The sequence below is a fragment of the Lepidochelys kempii genome, chromosome 7 (assembly GCF_965140285.1).
Source record: "Lepidochelys kempii isolate rLepKem1 chromosome 7, rLepKem1.hap1, whole genome shotgun sequence".
NCBI lineage: Eukaryota > Metazoa > Chordata > Testudines > Cheloniidae > Lepidochelys > Lepidochelys kempii.
This window is the reverse complement of record NC_136386.1, coordinates 14,574,623-14,594,659: the sequence shown is the minus strand read 5'-3', so window position 1 is coordinate 14,594,659 and position 20,037 is coordinate 14,574,623. Positions and strand designations below refer to the sequence as shown.

At 42.4% G+C, this 20,037-nt stretch overlaps 1 protein-coding gene across 9 annotated transcripts in view; it reads right to left on the bottom strand.

Moving 5' to 3' along the window:
* The window catches only part of LOC140914094 (contactin-4), a 664,334-nt gene that overhangs the window by 65,064 nt on the left and 579,233 nt on the right, over window positions 1-20,037 (bottom strand). For all 9 annotated transcript variants that reach the window (XM_073351153.2, XM_073351159.1, XM_073351157.2 and 6 more), the window contains one exon: window positions 4,706-4,833. In XM_073351153.2, the coding sequence (XP_073207254.1) occupies window positions 4,706-4,833 (128 nt within the window). The remainder of the gene's footprint in view (window positions 1-4,705; window positions 4,834-20,037) is intronic.

Genomic DNA, 20,037 nt, shown 5'->3' with positions numbered 1-20,037 from the left:
TGGTTCTTATCTTACTTATGCTGGTTTTACATCTGTTTAACCCTCTTGACTTCAATAGAGTTAGTTCTGATATGCATCACATAAGATCAGAGTCAGTCCCTAAGGGTTTGTCTGGACACCAGCTGGGAGCATGCTTCCCAGCGCAGGCAGACAGACAGACCTGTGCTAGCTCTGCTCGCTTATGCTAAAAATAGCAGTATGGCCATGGCACGTGGCTTGGACTGTCCACCAAGTATGCACCCAGAGGGCTGGGCGGGTTTGAACTCGGGTGGCTAGCCCGAACGACAGCACATGCCGCTGCAGCCACACTGCTAGTTTTAGCAAGCTACCTCGTGTCTGCCTACCCATGCGGAGAAGTATGCAGTGTAGACATAACTTAAGGGCAAATTCTGCCTCCATTTACACCTATGTAACCCCTCATTAGGGCTGACTAGAGTCAAATTGGTCCTCAAACACAGAGCGTTTAATTATTATTATTATTTAAAACAGTATGTTACAATTCACACAGAGGTGAGGAAAGTGTGCTTCTATATCTCTAGAGGCAGGAGTGCTGGAACAATTTGTATAGTCGGGGTGCTGAGAGCCATTGAACCAAACTGGAAACCCTGGATATCATGAAGACCCCACTTCAAGCCAGGGAGTGTGGAGGTGCTCCCAGCAGCACTAGTTCCAGCACCTATGTATATAGGTTCTAATACCACTCTCATTACCGTAGTATCTGGGCACCTTCTAGTAGTGCATTGAGCAACGTGACTGACATCTTTGTCATGGACTGTTCTCTCATCTGCTCCCCAGGGGGTGAAGCACATATAGTGGAGTGTCTTGTTTTGGTAGGGGGGGTTGGTTGTTTTTGATAAATATACATATTGCCCTGTTTATTGTTATGGGTCGAATTAAAACCCCACCGAGACGGATAGGTGTGAAACCACCCTTCAATTAACATAACTGTTACCATGAGCCCCTGTGTCAGACAAAAGATGTGTGTGAACCCACCCAAGAGATTTTGGCTGAGTATTGTTTTGGGTGGGGATGTCTGGGGGAAGGGGAAGGGGGAAAAGATATCACACAGAATCTGAGACCAGACAAGAACAGAGACAGAAGAGGCAAGAAAGCCAAGCAGGAGCCTGTAAGCACAGTGTGACCATGGACAAAGCTAAGATCTGCTGTTGGCATGATAAACTAAGAAACTGCTCCTTTTGTTTTTGGCTCCTTCTGCATTCAGAGACACAGGACTTTGTACCTTCCTTATAAATAACCAAAACTGCATCAAAGAAAATATCAGACTCCATCGATTTCTACTTGCAACTGAAACATCTTTAAGGCCCTGAACTTTGACCAGCTGCTTTGGTCGAAAAGGGGCAACATTATTTTAGAGAAGGCAAAGGCAAAGAAATGAGAGAGTTCATTCCACTGTCTTGGACTGGCCCTCAAGAAAATTCTGTGTCCCACTTTACCTGGCTATGCTTTGGGCAAGCATTGTTCTCACATATAGCCACCACAATTCTGGACAAATGTCTCAAGTCTAGCCCTGGCCCTCTCCTGACCTGAGATTGACGCCGGGGTTAGTTGTGTCAAATTGTATGGTGGTTTTGAGATGTGCACAAATGAGGGTTCACACACTGGGATTCACACTTATTTGGTGCTACCATCTTTAAGATCTGAGCCCAGGGTCAATTTCACCGCTGATATAAGTGAGTGCAACTTCATCATAGTCCATGGAAGGGCCATTGCACCACCCAGTCATATTCCTAGCTTATCTGCTTTCTTGTACTAACATAATGGACTTAAGAACTGGATCCTTTTGTGCCAATAAAAGGTCGGTTGTTATATTCTATTGTTTATGTTTTCCATGCAATAATAATGTATTTAAATTAGTACATTAATTTACAAAGGATTCACAATTAGACTTTTCCTTAAGGAAAAGCTATTGGGATCCAAATCTACAAGGGGCTGAGCACCCTCAGCTTCTACTAAAATCAGTAGGACAGAGGTCACTCAGGGCTATCTCCTGTGCCTGCTGAAGTGTTAAGCTCCCGCTGACTTCAGTGGTGGGGCACAAAGCCTTCTGCCCCTTACAGGAGGTGCTCAGAACCTTGGGCAAGACTATTCCTGCTGTCCTGTTCTTGGGAACTTCCAGAATTTCAATCACACTTATTTGTTATGCTTCAGCTTGAGGAAAACAGGGATTAATGTTTAACATGACTCTGACAGCCAGAGTCATCTTAAACACAGACCTACTGCTAACCTTAGGGACTTCCTGTTCAAAGAGACTAATATCTGCTGAGACACATGCTGTACAAGCTGCGCAAACTGGAAGTGACTATGTTAAGTCCAATTTATTTCTAAGACATAATATAGTCCCCCTAGAGCCTTCATTTTAAAATAAAAATTGCACAAAGGCACATGAACGAAAGAGAAGAAATATGCATTATGCTGGTGCTGTCCTACTGTGGGGCCTGACCCTTCAATTCCTAAATATGTACCAGCCTCATCAATGGGAGTTCTACCTGGGAAAGGACTGCTGAATTTTGAGATGATATCGCAGAAGTGACAGAATGTTACACTGCACATCTAGAGGTCCCAAGGGGAAAAAGTGAAGGGTATCAAGCACAAAACACAAAGGGACAGATTTTCAGCTGGTGTTATTCCATGAAGCCCATTGACTTCACTGGAGCTATGCCAATTTACACCAGCTGAAGATCGCTCCAATATACCTAAAAACTTTTCTAATATAAAGAGAAGCATGTAAAATTAAAGATAGAGAGAAGATCTAATAATATAATTGGGAAAGTTCCTATTCTCACACACAAGTGCACACCCAGCATTTTAGGGATGATTTTGCTCCATGAACATGCTGGTGCTGCATCACACACACACACACACAGGTTTGTAGCAGGTAAAGAAACATGGGGGATCACTGTGTTTCTCAGGGCCAGCTATCCTGGGATTCACTGCTTAAACCCACTCTGATTATAAAAAGCACCTGTTTAAACTTGCATTAAAAGCATTTTTAAGAAGTCTCTGTATACTATAGAAATAATTGATAGGGAGAGCCTCTAAACCAATACTGTCCATCAATGCCAATATATGGGAGAATTAAAACTGACAGCATTAGAGCTCTGTGATTGATTACAAAATAATAAATCAATCTCTCCTGATCTGTTATCCAGCATACCATTTTCCACAAATAAGAGAGAGATGGAGAGTGTTTATCAGTGTAATAATCTATATACCTGTTGCCTATAATAATTCATCAGACATGCAACTTCTCATAACAGTGCATAACTTTAAAACATTTGTCAGTGTCACTGCATTTAACAGATTTGAACTTTAAATCCTTTGATCAAACATTTTATGTTTACTTTTTTTAAAAATTTGTTGAGAGAGAATTTCTGGGCATACACTTGGGATTTGTGGGATGTATAAAGAATATCACCCAGTGGCAAGAATTAATAAATCGTGTTAAATCACACTGATTATATTTTGGAAAATAAAAAGCTGTATTGCACGGGCAAAAGTTGCATATTATTTTGTAAACCTGCACGTATAAAGAGTTTACCAGGACTTTTAAAAGGATTAGACATCTGCAGTTTCATTAGATTAGATAAACATTTTTAAAGGACATCAACTAGCCATTAACTGCCTAGGGTAAAAAAACTTCCTCCATGGATATTCTGACTTTAATGCAGAGGTGGGCTGGCCCCTGAGTGCCTGGCCCTGGAGGCTTGCCCCCGGCCCCTCCCCTGCTGTTTCCCCTCCGCCTCCACCTCAGTACTCTGCGCCACGCTCTGGGCAGAGCAGTTGCAGAGCCGTGGCCTGACCCGGTGCTCTGGGCGGCACGGCTGTAGTGCCGCCAGCCACCGGTGCTCCAGGCAGCGCGGTAAGGTGGTGGTGGTGGGGGTGTGGATAGAGGGCAGGGGAGTTCGGGCTGGTGGTCGGGGGTGGGGGTGTGCATAAGGGTCAGGGGGGTCAGAGGGTAGGGAGCAGGGGGTGGTGGATGGGGCAGGAGTCCCGGGGGGGACATCAGGGGGCGAGAAGCGGGGCGGTCGGATAGGAGCCGGGGGCCGGGCCACACCTGGCTGTTTGGGGAGACACAGCCTCCCCTAACTGGCCCTCCATACAACCTGATGTGGCCTCAGGTCAAAAAGTTTGCCCGCCCCTGCTTTAATGGGTTTCAAGTTAAGCATGTAGTTCAAAAACTTTGCTGGATCAGGGCCATAGTGCATAACTGTTCATAATTAGTCATTAGGGAGGCAACTTCTTCTGAAGGGTCTAGTGCTGGTGACTGTCAGAGAAAGGACAGTGGACTTAATGGACCATTCGTCTGATCCAGGGCAGCAATTCTTATGTTCCTATATTTCATTCAGTTTAATCTTATATATATCACAAAACATAGTACCAACTTGCAATAAATATTATTCAAGACATCAAACAGATTTTACTGTTAACATATCTTTGGCCTCAGTTATACTGAATGGCATTAGGTAAGCTTTGATATTTGAAAATCAGCAATCTCTGTATACTCCACAGAGCCATACAGCAGAAGGGAATGTGTAGCAACTGCTCCCATTGACTAGTGGGAGCTGCTGGGAGTCAGTACCACGCAGGATCGGAGACATTAAGAAGCGTGGAACATGTGTGGCTTCTTCTTTCTCTATCAGAGATGAAGGAGGAGGTATCAGTATTGTGTAATAAGGGCTGTTACCTTTCACCACCAAACTTCCAGTGCTGCTAGCCGTACCAAAGTGGTTTGTTGCTATACATGAATAACTTCCAGCATCTGCCTTAGTGACATTGACAATTCGGAGGCTTCCATCATCCATAATATTGATTCTGGAAAGACAATCAGGCATGAAGGGTTTTCTTTTAAGATAGCATAATATTCTTTTAAGTCTGTATCAATTATTTGCATTTTGAACAGTACACAGTCCATTGCCAGTTACAGAGGGAGTTCAATTGACAGAAATCTCTTAGGTACCCAATTCATAAATACTGCATGCATCATTTACTTGAGTTTTCTGTGTCTTTACCTGAGAGCAACTTTAATTTACACACTAGGAGCACGTGTAGGTTTTATGTGAATCTGCCCTTTGATAGTCAGTGCTCACCGGAACAACTCTTGCAACATGTGGTGCACATGCTACACCCAAAAGTCTAGAGTCAATTACTCAATACTGCAAAATAGTATTATTACAAATTTACTTGCTTTCTTTGATTTTTTTGTAAGACACTTTGTGGCTTCTAAAATAAGGGTACAAAATTTACTAAAAATCAGGGTGAATTTTCTGCTTGTTGAAAACCTACTACCTGGATGTTTTAATTGCACTCTCATTTCATGACATGTCCGGCAGCACTGGCCTGTACAATCATGGTTTGAGAAGTCCTGTAAACTTTCTCTCCCTTGCAAAAGAATTTCTGCACCATGCAGTGTTATACCTTGCTTGCACAGCAGGGGGCAGCTGGAGAACTGAATGTTAACAGGTCAGCTTTTCTAAACCTTTCATCATTTTTGTTGCTTTTCTCTGGACTCTCCAATTTGTCCACATCTTTCTTAAAGTGTGGCAACCCAAATTAGACATAATACTCCAGCTGAGGCCTCACCAGTGCTGAGTAGAGTGGGGCAATAACCTCCCATGTCTTACATAGATACTCCTGTTAATACACTCCAGAATGACATTAGCCTTTTTAGTGACTGCATCACATTTTTGACTCATGTTCAATCTGCAATCCACTATAAGCCCCAGCGCATGTCTTTACTCGTATACTGCCACATATCAATGTACGTGTGACGTGAACTGTATATTGAACATAGAGATGGCCATACTGGATTGGACCAACGGTCCATCTTGTGCAGTATCCTAAATCCAGCAGAGGCCAGCACCAGCTGTTTCAAAGGAAGCACTTGGTGCTATTATCCACTTCAAGTCTTAAGAACAGACCTAGAAGTGTTTTTCTGAAAGCTGAAGATGCCCTGGACATGCACTAAAACTTCCAAATAGACATAAAGAAACAAAGCAAAGAACAAAAAATATTCTCCAGCCCCCAAAAGAGAATCCCACCCACTCATTCCAGCCACAGCATACATCCCTCCCCCCACCTAACCCAGCCCGCAGCACCCCTGCTCTACACAAAAGCCCCCAAAAGGTGATAATCTTATATTTTATTTTTGGTTTTCAGAATTTAAAGAAAGGGATGAAAGGAACATTATTAAATATATCACATTTTTGAAACCAAAAAGGGAAAATGATTGTGCATTTCAATTTATTTTTTTAGAATTAAAAAAAATATGTTGGAAAAAAAAACAACCTTGTGTGTCAGTGTTCATTGTTTCACTTTTTCAACAGAAGCCAAAGCTGTACAGACGGGAGAACGAAGCTCTTGGGTCTGCTGGAAAAGGCGTCTGGGGGCAACATGAGCTGAGACCATGGCTGAAAAGAGCCAAGTGTGGCTCAGGGGGCAGAACAGATGGAGCAAATTTATTTAAAAGGTGATTATTCGATTTAAAAAAGGCATGAGGCAAGTTCAAGGGTGAACAAGAGAGTCTGATGGGACTCCTTTAAGTGCAGAATAGGACTGAATTCAGGAGGCAGTGCTGCCTAGTCCATAGGGCACAAACAGTATGTCAGGAAACCTGGGTTTTCCTCCTAGCTTTGTCACTGACCTGCTTTGTTACAGTTGGTAAGTCAATTACCCTCTCAGTATTTGTTTCCCCATATATATGCTGGAAAACCCTTTGAGGTCTGTGGATGAAAAGTGCTAGATAAGTGCTATTAAGTACTGGCACAATGCTCCTAAGGGGATGGATCATAGATCTTTATTTCGCATAGAGCTAGTTGGAAGCTATTTATCAGATAATGTATTTCATGAATAATGCATTTTAATTTTATCCAGTGTTCAAATGGCTCTAATTTTGAGTTTTGTCTAATTCTCTCTCTCTGGCTTCCAAATGCTACCCTTTCTCTTTTTGTATGAACTTCCTTCACAGCATAAATTTAGTTTGCTGATCACTTGAAAAGAATTTTGGATTTCAGCTTCCAAAGAAGTGACCTTTGGATGATGCCAGTGAGTCTAATACCAGCTTTGTGCACACTCGTGGGGAGGGGGATGTTAATGCGGCTTTACTGAATAAGGATCTATGTCACTTCTGTTTCCAATTTTGAGGTTCATGTGGGTAGCTCTCAAAACTGACGGTGTCTCTTAATGATGATATGAAAGTGCCAACAGTCCACTAAGTACCTAAATACACCGCTCCACCTGCATTTTAATAGCTGTGAATACACTCTTCTTAATTCTGAAACCACACTCCAGTAAGTAATCCCTTTTACTTTCATGCTAAGGATTTACATTAAAACAGACAAATACCTATGTAAGACAAATGTATTTTAAATAAATCAGATCCTTAAGCTTACTGTTTAAACTGTGACTCATTGATTAAGTGGGCCTCATGGTCCATTTTGCTGAAAGTACTCTTCTAACCTGTACATTTTGCCCCTTAACATGAAGCTCATGTGGTGGAAGTTAACAGGAACAATTATTTCAGCACTTTGAAATTTGTTAGAGAGAGTTCAAAGAGTAGGAATGACTTCCACTGCTTCACAAGTTTTCTTTGTAGATGTAGCCACATTAAAACAAGGGAAAAAGCTCATTGTAGGCCTTTGAAGGCTCTCTAACTGCTAACTGCGTTGAAAGAAAACATGTCTTCATCAACCACTTTCAGCAGTTTGGTTAAAAACGTTCTTTCAAGATGAGAAGTTCAAATTAAATGAAGCTTTGCTCAGCATACTTTTTGTTCTAAAATATATCCACCAACATGTTTTCTAATTAGTTGCCAGGAACGATGTTAACTAAAGCAACATTTTCCATAAATGCATGTATTACTTTAGCGGAGAATCAAATGTCAATTGCTGAGTACATTTTTTTTCCAAATTAAATAGTCCTTTAAAACTGCTTCAAACTTGAAAGTAAGAAAAAAACAGTAGTTTTCCCTGGAGAGTGTGTTAACAGTACTACCATCTGCAATTAATTTACAGTTATAGGTGTCTAGCAACATGGTCAGAAAATGTAAAAAGTTTCCACAAAGTTTGCCTTGTTTATTGCAACTCAATGCGCATGGTTTTTCAGTCTCTGTCAATCATTATTATTTATACAGAGCCATATAAGCACAGTATTATCTAAATATTATTCTGTAATAGACTTCCATTGACTTCAATAGGCTCTGGATTAGGCCCCTAAGAGTTACTCTTATCCTAAAGATCCACAAGGGACAGATTAGGACTATGGAAATATCTATTCAGACTCAACAGGCAATAATCACTTTGCTGACATCAAGCAAGTATAATGCTACTGAAACCACCAGGCTCATCATAACTTCACCTCTTGGAAAGGCCTGCCAGCCTTATCTTATTCACCATTCTTCATTTCCCTCTCTTCTCCTATTCTTTTCTCCCATCATCTGCAAAGTGCTAAGCAGGTATTTATGAAACGTGTAATTCCCCACAGCATCTAAAGTCAGCAGAAGCCAGATATTTCAGAAGAATGAATTTAAGAAGAATGCTTCAGCAGCGGCATGGCAACCTGGCACCAGTGATACTGGACAGCTGAGTGGCAAAAGCTGAAGTTTTATTTGTATAGTGACCACAAGTTATTAGGCAAAGCCAATACATACATTAGGATGCTACTTAGGCTCAGAATAATAATCTTTAAAATTGATCCAAAACCCTTCAAATCAAAGAGATCCTTTCTATTGACTTCAATGGGCTTTGGATCGGGCACATAGGGCTTTGGATCGGGCACATAGCTCTTAAATATGGGTATTACTACATGCTATAGGGTTAGACATCGGACTTTCCCCTTGCATGACTAGTTATTTATATGTTTGGAGAGGCACAGCCTTCCCCTATGTTACCCGATGCCCATGACTGCAAAATTAAAGACAAAAATTGGTAACTTTGGGCCTGATTCAACCAAAAAGAGGTTGGGCTTGTCAGAGTTGAAGCTGATTTTCTGGGTTTTCTGCAATGAAGAATTTAGCACCCTTTAAAAGTCAGGTCTCGCCCATTGAGAGAAGCATTTCAGTTATTAACTTTTTTCAAATGCCCCATATTTGTGAAAACCTGTATTTTTAACTCCTCTGGTAGAAGACACTCATACTCTCAGTGAAATCAGGCCCATGCAGAGAGTTTTGTGAAGGTAACCGTCACAGGAAGCAGGCTGCAGAGCACTTTCATCCTAACAATGAATAATTCATATCTGAAATACCCATATTTAGTGTCCTCTTAAAAAGGACTGGACACAGTAATTTTTTTAACTAATGGCTTAAGCCACTATTACAGAATACGTTAGCATAGTTTGTAACTTGAACCTGAGAAAAGTTACATGTGAATACTCCCAATGATTTCACAGAGTATTCTCATTAATTTAACGTGTTTTCAGAATTGGACCCTTAGAATCTACTTCAATCCTGCCTTTACCCAATATTTAGGATTGCATGATGCTTACTATCTGTGTAAATAATATAATATTATTTGATTAAAGGATAACGACTATACGCAAATAATTGGTTAGGCAGATTAACCACATTTACTTGCTCTTTCCATGAGTATCAGGGAGATTGAAAGATTCCACTGAGGCTAGTTAAACTGTCCTTGTTCATGCTCATATGATTTTTAATTTTTAAGTCAGTTTGTTGTCCAGGTTGAATTTTCCAGGTTCTGGGTTTGATATACTTCAAGTCCTCCAAATTTTAAACAAGTGACTGACTTGCAACTATTAATCTGATTCTGAGCATCGGGTTCCCTACTAATTCCCATGAATCCTGGTAACATTAGATAAGAACTGAAAATGTATATCTGCTTCTACTCTTGCATAGGCTAGTGAAACTGACCGACCTGTAGGCTGCCTTTTAATCACTGACAATATCATAGAACAGTCAAAGAAGATAAAAGTATCAAGGTGGAAAAATAAAGAAGAGACAAGTACTTCAGCACCCCTTTATAAAGACAGGTCATCTTAATTGCAACATATTACATTATCTGTAATGTACAGAAGCTGCTGCTCTTGGCTGTCAACTAGAGATTCAGATCCATCGAGAGTAGGAACATATCTGGACTTATGAGATAAATTGAATCTCTATTTCTTAAAATGAGGCTTTGGGTTCTAACCATTGAAGAGTTGACCTTGTTCTTCTTGTAAATCAAAACCAGCCTGGGGAGATGGTAAAAATGCAGATTTTTCTTCCCCTACAGCAGCAGCAAATGACAAAACCTGCATACATCCTGTCACCCGAAGGAAGAGGTCTATCCCAAAATTGAGACATACACAGTTTTCATGACAGCTCCTCATTGATGCTGTATAGCCCATGTGAGAGCAAATGCCCTTAACTGTTTTTGAAGCAAGAGAAGAAAGTGTCTTAAGGCATTTGTTCATTTGGCTGGCATGGACCTTGGAAAGGAGAACACACAAAGGAGAATTAGGAAAGAAGAATGTAAGAAAGAAAAATGTAAATATTGAAAGCAGAATTTTCAGTAGGAGTTATATTTTTCAATGAGTAACAAATTTAGAACCAGATTCTGCCCCACTGAAGTCCATGAGAGTTTTTATCATTGACTTTATGGAAACAGGATCAGGTTATATAAATGGGCAGCCTGCCTCCTGAGCCACACCTCATGGCCAGGGGTGGCTCTCTGGCATCATTTGTCTGATGACCCAAAGTTACACAGGAAAAGGACCTCCTAAACTCATCACAACCCTGGAAATCAGTGCTAACCCCTTACCAAACCTCAGAGGAAATCTGACAGATCTTTTGTGTGTCTGAAGATATGCATTTCAACCAAAATATGCCATCGATCTGTTCTTCAGTTTCAAACTCCTATTTCAATCTGGTATTCACTTAGAAAACCCAACCTTGCATTATTTACTGTAAAAACCTGTCCCAAGCCGTATGTTTAATTAAAAAAAAAATCTATAAGGGATCCAAACACTAAATCTAACACCTTTGCTGGCCAGGGATTGACAGCATCATCCCTACCTTGCAACGATCAGGGAGAAGGATGCCCTTGTACATGTGCATGTAGGTGCTCTGCTGGCATGCAAAATGCTAACACAGTTCACTTTGATTTATTTACTAACCTGCAAAGTACATGCAACAATATTTGAAAAATTAGATTTTACCCAGAGTGATGATATTGCAGGTGTTTATGCTTATACGATTCTCAACATTCCTCTTTTTACTGCTCTGTGAGATGAATGGGGGTGGGATGGGGGCAGTGCATATGGTGGGCTGAGTGTGCAACATTAACATTTTTACCTTCTATAAAGAAGTGATATGGATACAGGCTACAGGACTTCTGGGCTATCATTATTGACTTGTAGGATGGTTTCTTTAGAGCAAACTACTCACAATTATATGGTGGCTTTTGTTCACATTGGGCATATTAGTTCTTCTGCAATTAAATCAGTTATGTTGCTGCTTATGTGATAATATTAGTATTGCAATTTATAAATTACAAGCAGATCTTTACTCGCTTTGGCTGTTGATTAAACACATAAATCAGAAATATTTCCTGCTTAGCCAAGTGAATGTTTTAAATTTTAGTTCCCCAAGAAACAATTTTTAGAATGTCTGATCTTTTTTCTATTACAGGGAGAAAAGATGTCTTCGAGCAAGAATTTAAATGAATGTCAGTTGGAAGAAACACACACAGAGTGCAATTTCAGATAAAACTACCATTGATCCCTTCATGTACAGCCTTTGTGGCAGTGGTTGACATGGCTATTGAAAAGAGACTGTGGTGACAGAATTCTTCTAAAAGGTAATCTGTCTTCTCTGGGAAGATTTAGGTTAAATGCACCTGTGTTTCAGCCTGTATGATAAATGGCTCACTGGCCATCCTCTGAACCTTATGGGAGAAAAAAAGAAGGGCTGATCAGACAGACCAGACTGTATTCCTAGCAATTTATCTGTTCAGTCTCTAGCCATAATTCTACAGACAGAATCAGGCCCTAAAGCATTTTAAGAGCTTATTTAACCTAACTCATGACCCAATTCTGCCATGAATTCAATGGAAGGGTGAGGGTGTTGAGCACCTCTTTGGAGGTGCTCAGCATCTGGTATGATTCTGGTGCATTTTATTATTTACCATATTATCTCTCTTAATTTATTTCTATCTAATAGCCTTGTCAAAGTTTGTTACCCATTTCTATTTCTTGCCATTGAACTAAGCAGAAGGTTGAGATTATTAAAGTGATCCCATAACACAAGTATTAGCCATTAATCTATTTCAGTAAAATAAGCAGAGATTGCAAAATGCTTACAGGGCAGATTGTGAATCCCTTACTCGCAGTGATGAGTAATGACTCACAAATGTGTTGCTACTGAACTCTGTGAGACTGTGAGTGACTGCTCAACATATTGTGAAAGGGGTTGGTTCAGAATATGACACACATACTGTAAATGCTTTGGAACAGGGACCTTGTCTTCATACTTGAGTGTAAAGTTCTTAGTACCCTGCATTCTATATAAATAAATAAACAACAATGATCAAATATTGCATTTATGCCCATTCTTTACCACGGCTGTGAAATTAATCACTAACAAAGCGAAGGCAAAAGGCAAAATTCTGCACCCTTAATTGTACAAAGCTGGTAGCAGAGTTGTGCCCTAATGGCCCAATCTAGATCCCATTTACCTCAGTTCCATTTACTTTTATGGAAAATGATCACACGCTAAATCATGGAAGTTTAAAGTGCTCACCATCTCACAAGCAGTGATGACCATCTCCCAGATCAGACCCTAACAAGTGGCAGATAAGACACTGATACAAAACTGTATATTGCAGAACAGGGGTCAAAAATTATTACCACAGTATAGTTCTCCACCCAAAACAAACAAACAAACAAATCCCCCAAGCAAGGTTTTTACCCCATAAAGGGACAAATGCCAGAGACTTCATGAATTCCTCTAGAAACTTCACTATTGCTACTGATTTCACATGGAAGATGGCTCAGACACTGATGGCAGTATGAAAGCCTAAGATAGGGAATGCATGGGAAGAAAATAGTCTTATAGACTGGTTTGATCAAATCATTCTGACAGGATGATTGGATACCATATGACATTTCTGCCCATTTTAAAATCTGTGGTATGCGGAAAATCCATGCTACTACAGTTGTGGGAGTCACTGAGCACCGCTTGAATATCATATTAATTATTAACTGAGAAATAGAAATGAGGGACCTGAACAATATTCACAGTTATGTAATCCAGTCATTACATTAGATAGGACCACAGGGAAGACAGGCAGTTTTTGTTAGCACTGCGTTAGAATGTATTTCAATTTCATTATCAAACTAAACTCAGAATTGAATGAAAAACTAGGCAATAGATGGCTAAGTCCTGCATTGTGCACACACAATTGCCTCTCTGAAACCTGTCTTAAAGACTTGTTAGTTTTGCTTTAGTTAAGCAGATAGTTACCTCAGCACAGGCTGGATTTTACTAAAACTAGACAAGCCATTTACAACGCACACTTTGCTTCTCTACAAAAGAAAAAAGACACTAAACTTTCTAAACTACTACATGCTACAAGGGGCCACAGCAATGGTTCCCTCACCCCACCTAGCAATATTGTTAACCTATCCAACTATACTCTCAGCCCAGCAGAAGCAGCTGTTCTATCTCGGGGACTCTCCTTCTGCCCCTCCACCCCCACGAACATGATACAGTTCTGTGGTGACCTAGAATCCTATTTTCGACGTCTCCGTCTCAAGGAATATTTCCAAAATACCTCTGAACAACATACTAATCCACAGAGGTCTCCCTGCCAACACTACAGAAAGAGGGATTCTAGATGGACTCCTCCTGAAGGTCGAAACAGCAGACTGGACTTCTACATAGAGTGCTTCCGCCGACGTGCACGGGCTGAAATTGTGGAAAAGCAGCATCACTTGCCCCATAACCTCAGCCATGCGGAACGCAATGCCATCCACAGCCTCAGAAACAACTCTGACATCATAATCAAAAAGGCTGACAAAGGAGGTGCTGTTGTCATCATGAATAGGTCGGAATATGAACAAGAGGCTGCTCGGCAGCTCTCCAACACGAGTTTCTACAAGCCATTACCCTATGATCCCACTGAGAGTTACCAAAAGCAACTACAGCATTTGCTCAAGAAACTTCCTGAAAAAGCACAAGATCAAATCCGCACAGACACACCCCTGGAACCCCGACCTGGGATATTCTATCTACTACCCAAGATCCATAAACCTGGAAATCCTGGGCGCCCCATCATCTCAGGCATTGGCACCCTGACAGCAGGATTGTCTGGCTATGTAGACTCCCTCCTCAGGCCCTACGCTACCAGCACTCCCAGCTACCTTCGAGACACCACTGACTTCCTGAGGAAACTTCAATCCATCGGTGATCTTCCTGATAACACCATCCTGGCTACTATGGATGTAGAAGCCCTCTACACCAACATTCCACACAAAGATGGACTACAAGCCGTCAAGAACACTATCCCCGATAATGTCACGGCTAACCTGGTGGCTGAACTTTGTGACTTTGTCCTTACCCATAACTATTTCACATTTGGGGACAATGTATACCTTCAGATCAGCGGCACTGCTATGGGTACCCGCATGGCCCCACAGTATGCCAACATTTTTATGGCTGATTTAGAACAACGCTTCCTCAGCTCTCGTCCCCTAAAGCCCCTACTCTACTTGCGCTATATTGATGACATCTTCATCATCTGGACCCATGGAAAAGAAGCCCTTGAGGAATTCCACCATGATTTCAACAATTTCCATCCCACCACCAACCTCAGCCTGGTCCAGTCCACACAAGAGATCCACTTCCTGGACACTACAGTGCTAATAAACAATGGCCACATAAACACCACCCTATACCGTAAACCTACTGACCGCTATTCCTACCTGCATGCCTCCAGCTTTCACCCTGACCACACCACACGATCCATCGTCTACAGCCAAGCTCTGCGATACAACCGCATTTGCTCCAACCCCTCAGACAGAGACAAACACCTACAAGATCTCTGTCAAGCTTTCTTACAACTACAATACCCACCTGCAGAAGTAAAGAAACAGATTGATAGAGCCAGAAGAGTTCCCAGAAGTTACCTACTACAGGACAGGCCTAACAAAGAAAATAACAGAACACCACTAGCCGTCACCTTCAGCCCCCAACTAAAACCCCTCCAACGCATTATTAAGGATCTACAACCTATCCTAAAGGATGACCCAACACTCTCACAAGTCTTGGGAGACAGGCCAGTCCTTGCCTACAGACAGCCCCGCAACCTGAAGCAAATACTCACCAACAACCACATACCACACAACAGAACCACTAACCCAGGAACTTATCCTTGCAACAAAGCCCGTTGCCAATTGTGCCCACATATCTATTCAGGGGACACCATCACAGGGCCTAATAACATCAGCCACACTATCAGAGGCTCGTTCACCTGCACATCCACCAATGTGATCTATGCCATCATGTGCCAGCAATGCCCCTCTGCCATGTACATTGGTCAAACTGGACAGTCTCTACGTAAAAGAATAAATGGACACAAATCAGATGTCAAGAATTATAACATTCATAAACCAGTCGGAGAACACTTCAATCTCTCTGGTCACGCAATCACAGACATGAAGGTCGCTATCTTAAAACAAAAAAACTTCAAATCCAGACTCCAGCGAGAAACTGCTGAATTGGAATTCATTTGCAAATTGGATACTATTAATTTAGGCTTAAATAGAGACTGGGAGTGGCTAAGTCATTATGCAAGGTAGCCTGTTTCCTCTTGTTTTTTCCTACCCCCCCCCCCAGATGTTCTGGTTTAACTTGGATTTAAACCTGGAGAATGGTCAGTTTAGATGAGCTATTACCAGCAGGAGAGTGAGTTTGTGTGTGTATGGGGGTGGGGGGGATGTGAGAAAACCTTGATCTATGCAGGAAATAGCCCGACTTGATTATGTAAAGAGTTGTCACTTTGGATGGGCTAGCACCAGCAGGAGAGTGAATTTGTGTGGGGGGGTGGAGGGTGAGAAAACCTGGATTTGTGCTGGAAATGGCCCACCTGTTGATCACTTTAGATAAGCTATTACCAGCAGGACAGTGGGGTGGGAGGAGGTATTGTTTCATGATTTCTGTGTGTATATAAAGTCTGCTGCAGTTTCCACGGTAAACATCTGATGAAGTGAGCTGTAGCTCACGAAAGCTCATGCTCAAATAAATTGGTTAGTCTCTAAGGTGCCACAAGTACTCCTTTTCTTTTTCCCTATACATAGTGTGGGAAATAGTCAGGGATTACTGCAAATACTAAGGTAATGTTATTTAGTGACTGATCGAAAGCCATTTAAATCACTGGGAATTTTTCCATTGATTTCAATAGGCACTGGATGTTGCACTTACTTGTCTATGACAATTGACAGGTCTTTTAATAGTGACCACTGTAACTAAATCTCAGAGTTTACATTTGCTTAAAAAAAAACTCCTCAGGTAAAATGCTGACCTTATCAAGGTTAACAGAAAAACGGCCACTGACTTCAGCGGGGTCAGGATTTCACTTCTCATTTGAGTCTGATAGATGCAAAGAGAGTATGTGCTTTTCCCTTAGGGAATTACATGTATAGTTGTTCACAGTGAAATGGATATCTGCTATTTTGTAAACAGAAGACAAACCAACCATCATGTGAAAAATCCCATGTTTAATTGGTCACCTCTTATCATCTCCTTCCCAGGTGACAGTTATTTTTTGTACCGTAGAACCTCAGACCCTGATGGGCAACCAATCTGGAAAGAACTGTGAAATCACCCAAGTAATTGGCTATAATGACTAATTAAATCTGTTGACTGGACATTTTACTAAAGAGTTGCATTTTCTGGAAAATTTAAATATTCCAGAATGACAAAGGCCCTTCCATAATTCTAAGGAGATGATGATAACAAAGAGCTTTTTGTATTCCCAATAACCGAAATACATATGAAATCAGTGAGTGTACTCTGTGAAATCACTGGGAATATTCACATGTAACTTTTCTCAGGTTCAAGTTACAAACCATTCTAAAGTATTCTATAATAGTGGCTTAAACCATTAGTTATTCTCATTATAAAAAAAAGGAAGGGGCCAGATTCTTAGCAGGTGTAAATTGATGCAGTTGTCTGTGATACTATGCTGATTTATGTCATCTGAGGATCTGCTGCAGATCCTCCTTCTCAGTAAAAATGTTTTCTTTTCCTTTTAGAATAATATTTGCAATTCTTCTCAACAATAACCTGGAAAAATTATAGCTTATATCTTCCTCAGTCTTAACTAGACTGTCTCTACTGACAATCGTATAATTAAAGTGGAAATAAGTTCCTAAATCACAATTCACTTCATTGAAGGAAGTCCATTTTGTGTTCTGCAGGAGATACGTATCAGGAATTAGCTATGAACTGGTTATATTAAAAAAAGTCTGATTGCCTGTTTTTTCAATGCAACCCTATGTGATTGTTAATTAGAAAGATCTCCTGGAAGTTTCATTTTATTTTAACTCTGGTTTCCGTCTGTGGTCTCAGAGCACTCCCGAAGCCAGCTACATTGAATCATGCAGGGTTCAGTTTACCTCAGAGTTTTCTAACCAATTTACCACCTACATAACTGAATCGATGTTCCAGGTGATTGTACTTCATAAGTACAAATTGTACAAGACACTCTTCCTCAATATGTTGCCAAATGCAGCTTCCCCCATGAAGCATGACATTTCTCATGTTTTGCTGCGAAAGCTAATATTAGTCAAAATAAAATTTCAAATTTAGATTCCCCTCCGCAATGAAAATGCCTTTGGTTCAGAGTGAAAGACACCCTCCACTGTCACTCAGATGCATTAGGGAATTGGTTTAATTTTACAAAATACTTAAAAAAAAGTCCTTTGCCTCATAGAAGTTTTTCCATTGGGAGGGAGGCATTTTCCCCACAGAGAAGTCAAATGCTCAGCCACCAGGCCAGAAGCCACAGATCCCCAGAGAACTGCACAAGTCTCAGAGGATCCACTAGAGAAGGGGTGGGCAAAATTTTTGGGCCAAGGGCCACATCTGGTTGGGGAAATTGTATGCAGGGCTGGGGCAGAGGGTTGGGGTGTGGGAAGGGGTGCGGTGTGCAGGTACAGGCTCAGGGCAAGGGATTGGGGCAGAGGAGGGGTGTGGGGTGTATGGGGGGCTCAGGGCAGGGGGTTGGGGTGCAGGAGGGGTGCAGGGTGTGACAGGGGGCTCAGGGCAGGGAGTTGGGGTGCATGGGAGTGCAGGATGAGACAGGGGGCTCAGGGCAGGGAGCTGGGGTGCGAGGTGCAGGCAGAGGGCTTAGGGCAGGGAGTTGGGGGGCAGGGGTGCAGGGGTACAGGAGGGGTTCGGGCTCCGGCCTGGCGCCGCTTACCTAAAGCAGTTCCGGGGTGGCAGCAATGTGCACCGGGACCAGGGCAGGCTTCCTGCCTGCCTGCCCTGGCCCCACGCAGCACCGCTCCTGGAAGCGGCCGGCACCACGTCCCTGCACGGCCCTGGGGAACAGGGGGCACAGGGCTCCACGCACTGCCCTTGCCACGCCTCCTGGTACCTCCCCCAAAGCTCCCATTGGCCGCGGTTCCCTGTTCCTGGCCAATGGGAGCTGCGGGGGGTGGGGAGCAGTGCCTGGAGGCAAGGGCAACGCATGGAGTCCTCTGCCCCCCGCCCCCAGGGACGTTCTGAGGCGTGGTTCTGAGGCGTGGGGCCTGCGGCACCACGGGGGACAATCCCACGGGCCAGATCCAAAGCCCTGAGGGGCCGGATCTGGCCTGAGGGCCGTAGTTTGCCCACCCCTGCACTAGAGGTACAAGCTGCACAAATTCACACACACCCCAGAGACTCAGCCACCCATTGGAGGTCCTACAATGACACTACAATGGTGACACTACACCATCTCTGGAGCTCCAAGACTTTTCCCCTCAGCATCTCTCTACCTGCCAGTTTCCATCAGCATCTGCCCCAGGAATGATCCACCCCCATCTCCCAGTGGAAATTCCACAGTGCTGAGCAGCCACACCAGCAGAAGTAAATACAGCTTGGAGTCATATTAACATCCTCTGTTTGTCTCTCAGCTGCCCACCTGACCTCTTTCCAACCCCACCAGTTCCACAGATAGCCTAAGAAGGGGCTTCCCTCAGATTGAGGTGAACAGGAAAATGCCTCACAGGTGAGATTCTCTCCTCCACCCTCCCCCACTTTCAGGCACAAGCTCCATTCTGCGATTGGATGGGGAAGGAATCACAAAGCTCTCATAGCTGTATACACAGCTGTTAGCCCTTCTCCTGTTTTCTGGGACCTCTCCTGTCCTCCATGAGTTTGTAAATATTATTGCCAGTGGCTCCAAGATTTCTTCAGCGCTCTCTGACCCCGCTGATTTGAATTCATTCAAATTGGTCAGAAGATCTCTGACGTGTTCTTTACTTATCCTGATCTGCATCCCTTCCCCTTTATTGTCTATGGTAGCTTCACTAGTCATCCAGAAACATTATTTTTTGTGAGAAGGCTTAAGAGTCCATTGAGCAGCTCTGCCTTCCTATATTTTCTATTACCAGCTCATCTGTTCCATTGAGCAGCGAACCCACACTGTCCTTGATCTTTCTCTTTTTTGTCTGACATATTTGAAGAACCCCTTCCTGTTGTCTTTAACATTTCTTGCCAGCTGTAACTCACTCTTTGCCTTGGCTTTCCTGATTTTGTCCCTACACGCTCATATTATTCCCTTGGTGACATGCCCCTCCTTCTATTTCCTGTATGTGTCCCTTTTGGTTGTTAGATTGGTAAAAAGCTCCTTGTGTAGCCAGCCACATTAACCTCCTGTGGCTCTTCCTATCTTTCCTCTGCAACAGAATAGTTTGATGTTGAGCCTCTAGTATTACATCTTTTAAGAACTGCCAGCACCCTTGACTCCTTCTCTTCCTAATTGGTCTTTCCATGGGACCTTGCCTACTATTTCTCTGAGTCAGCTGAAATCTGCCTTT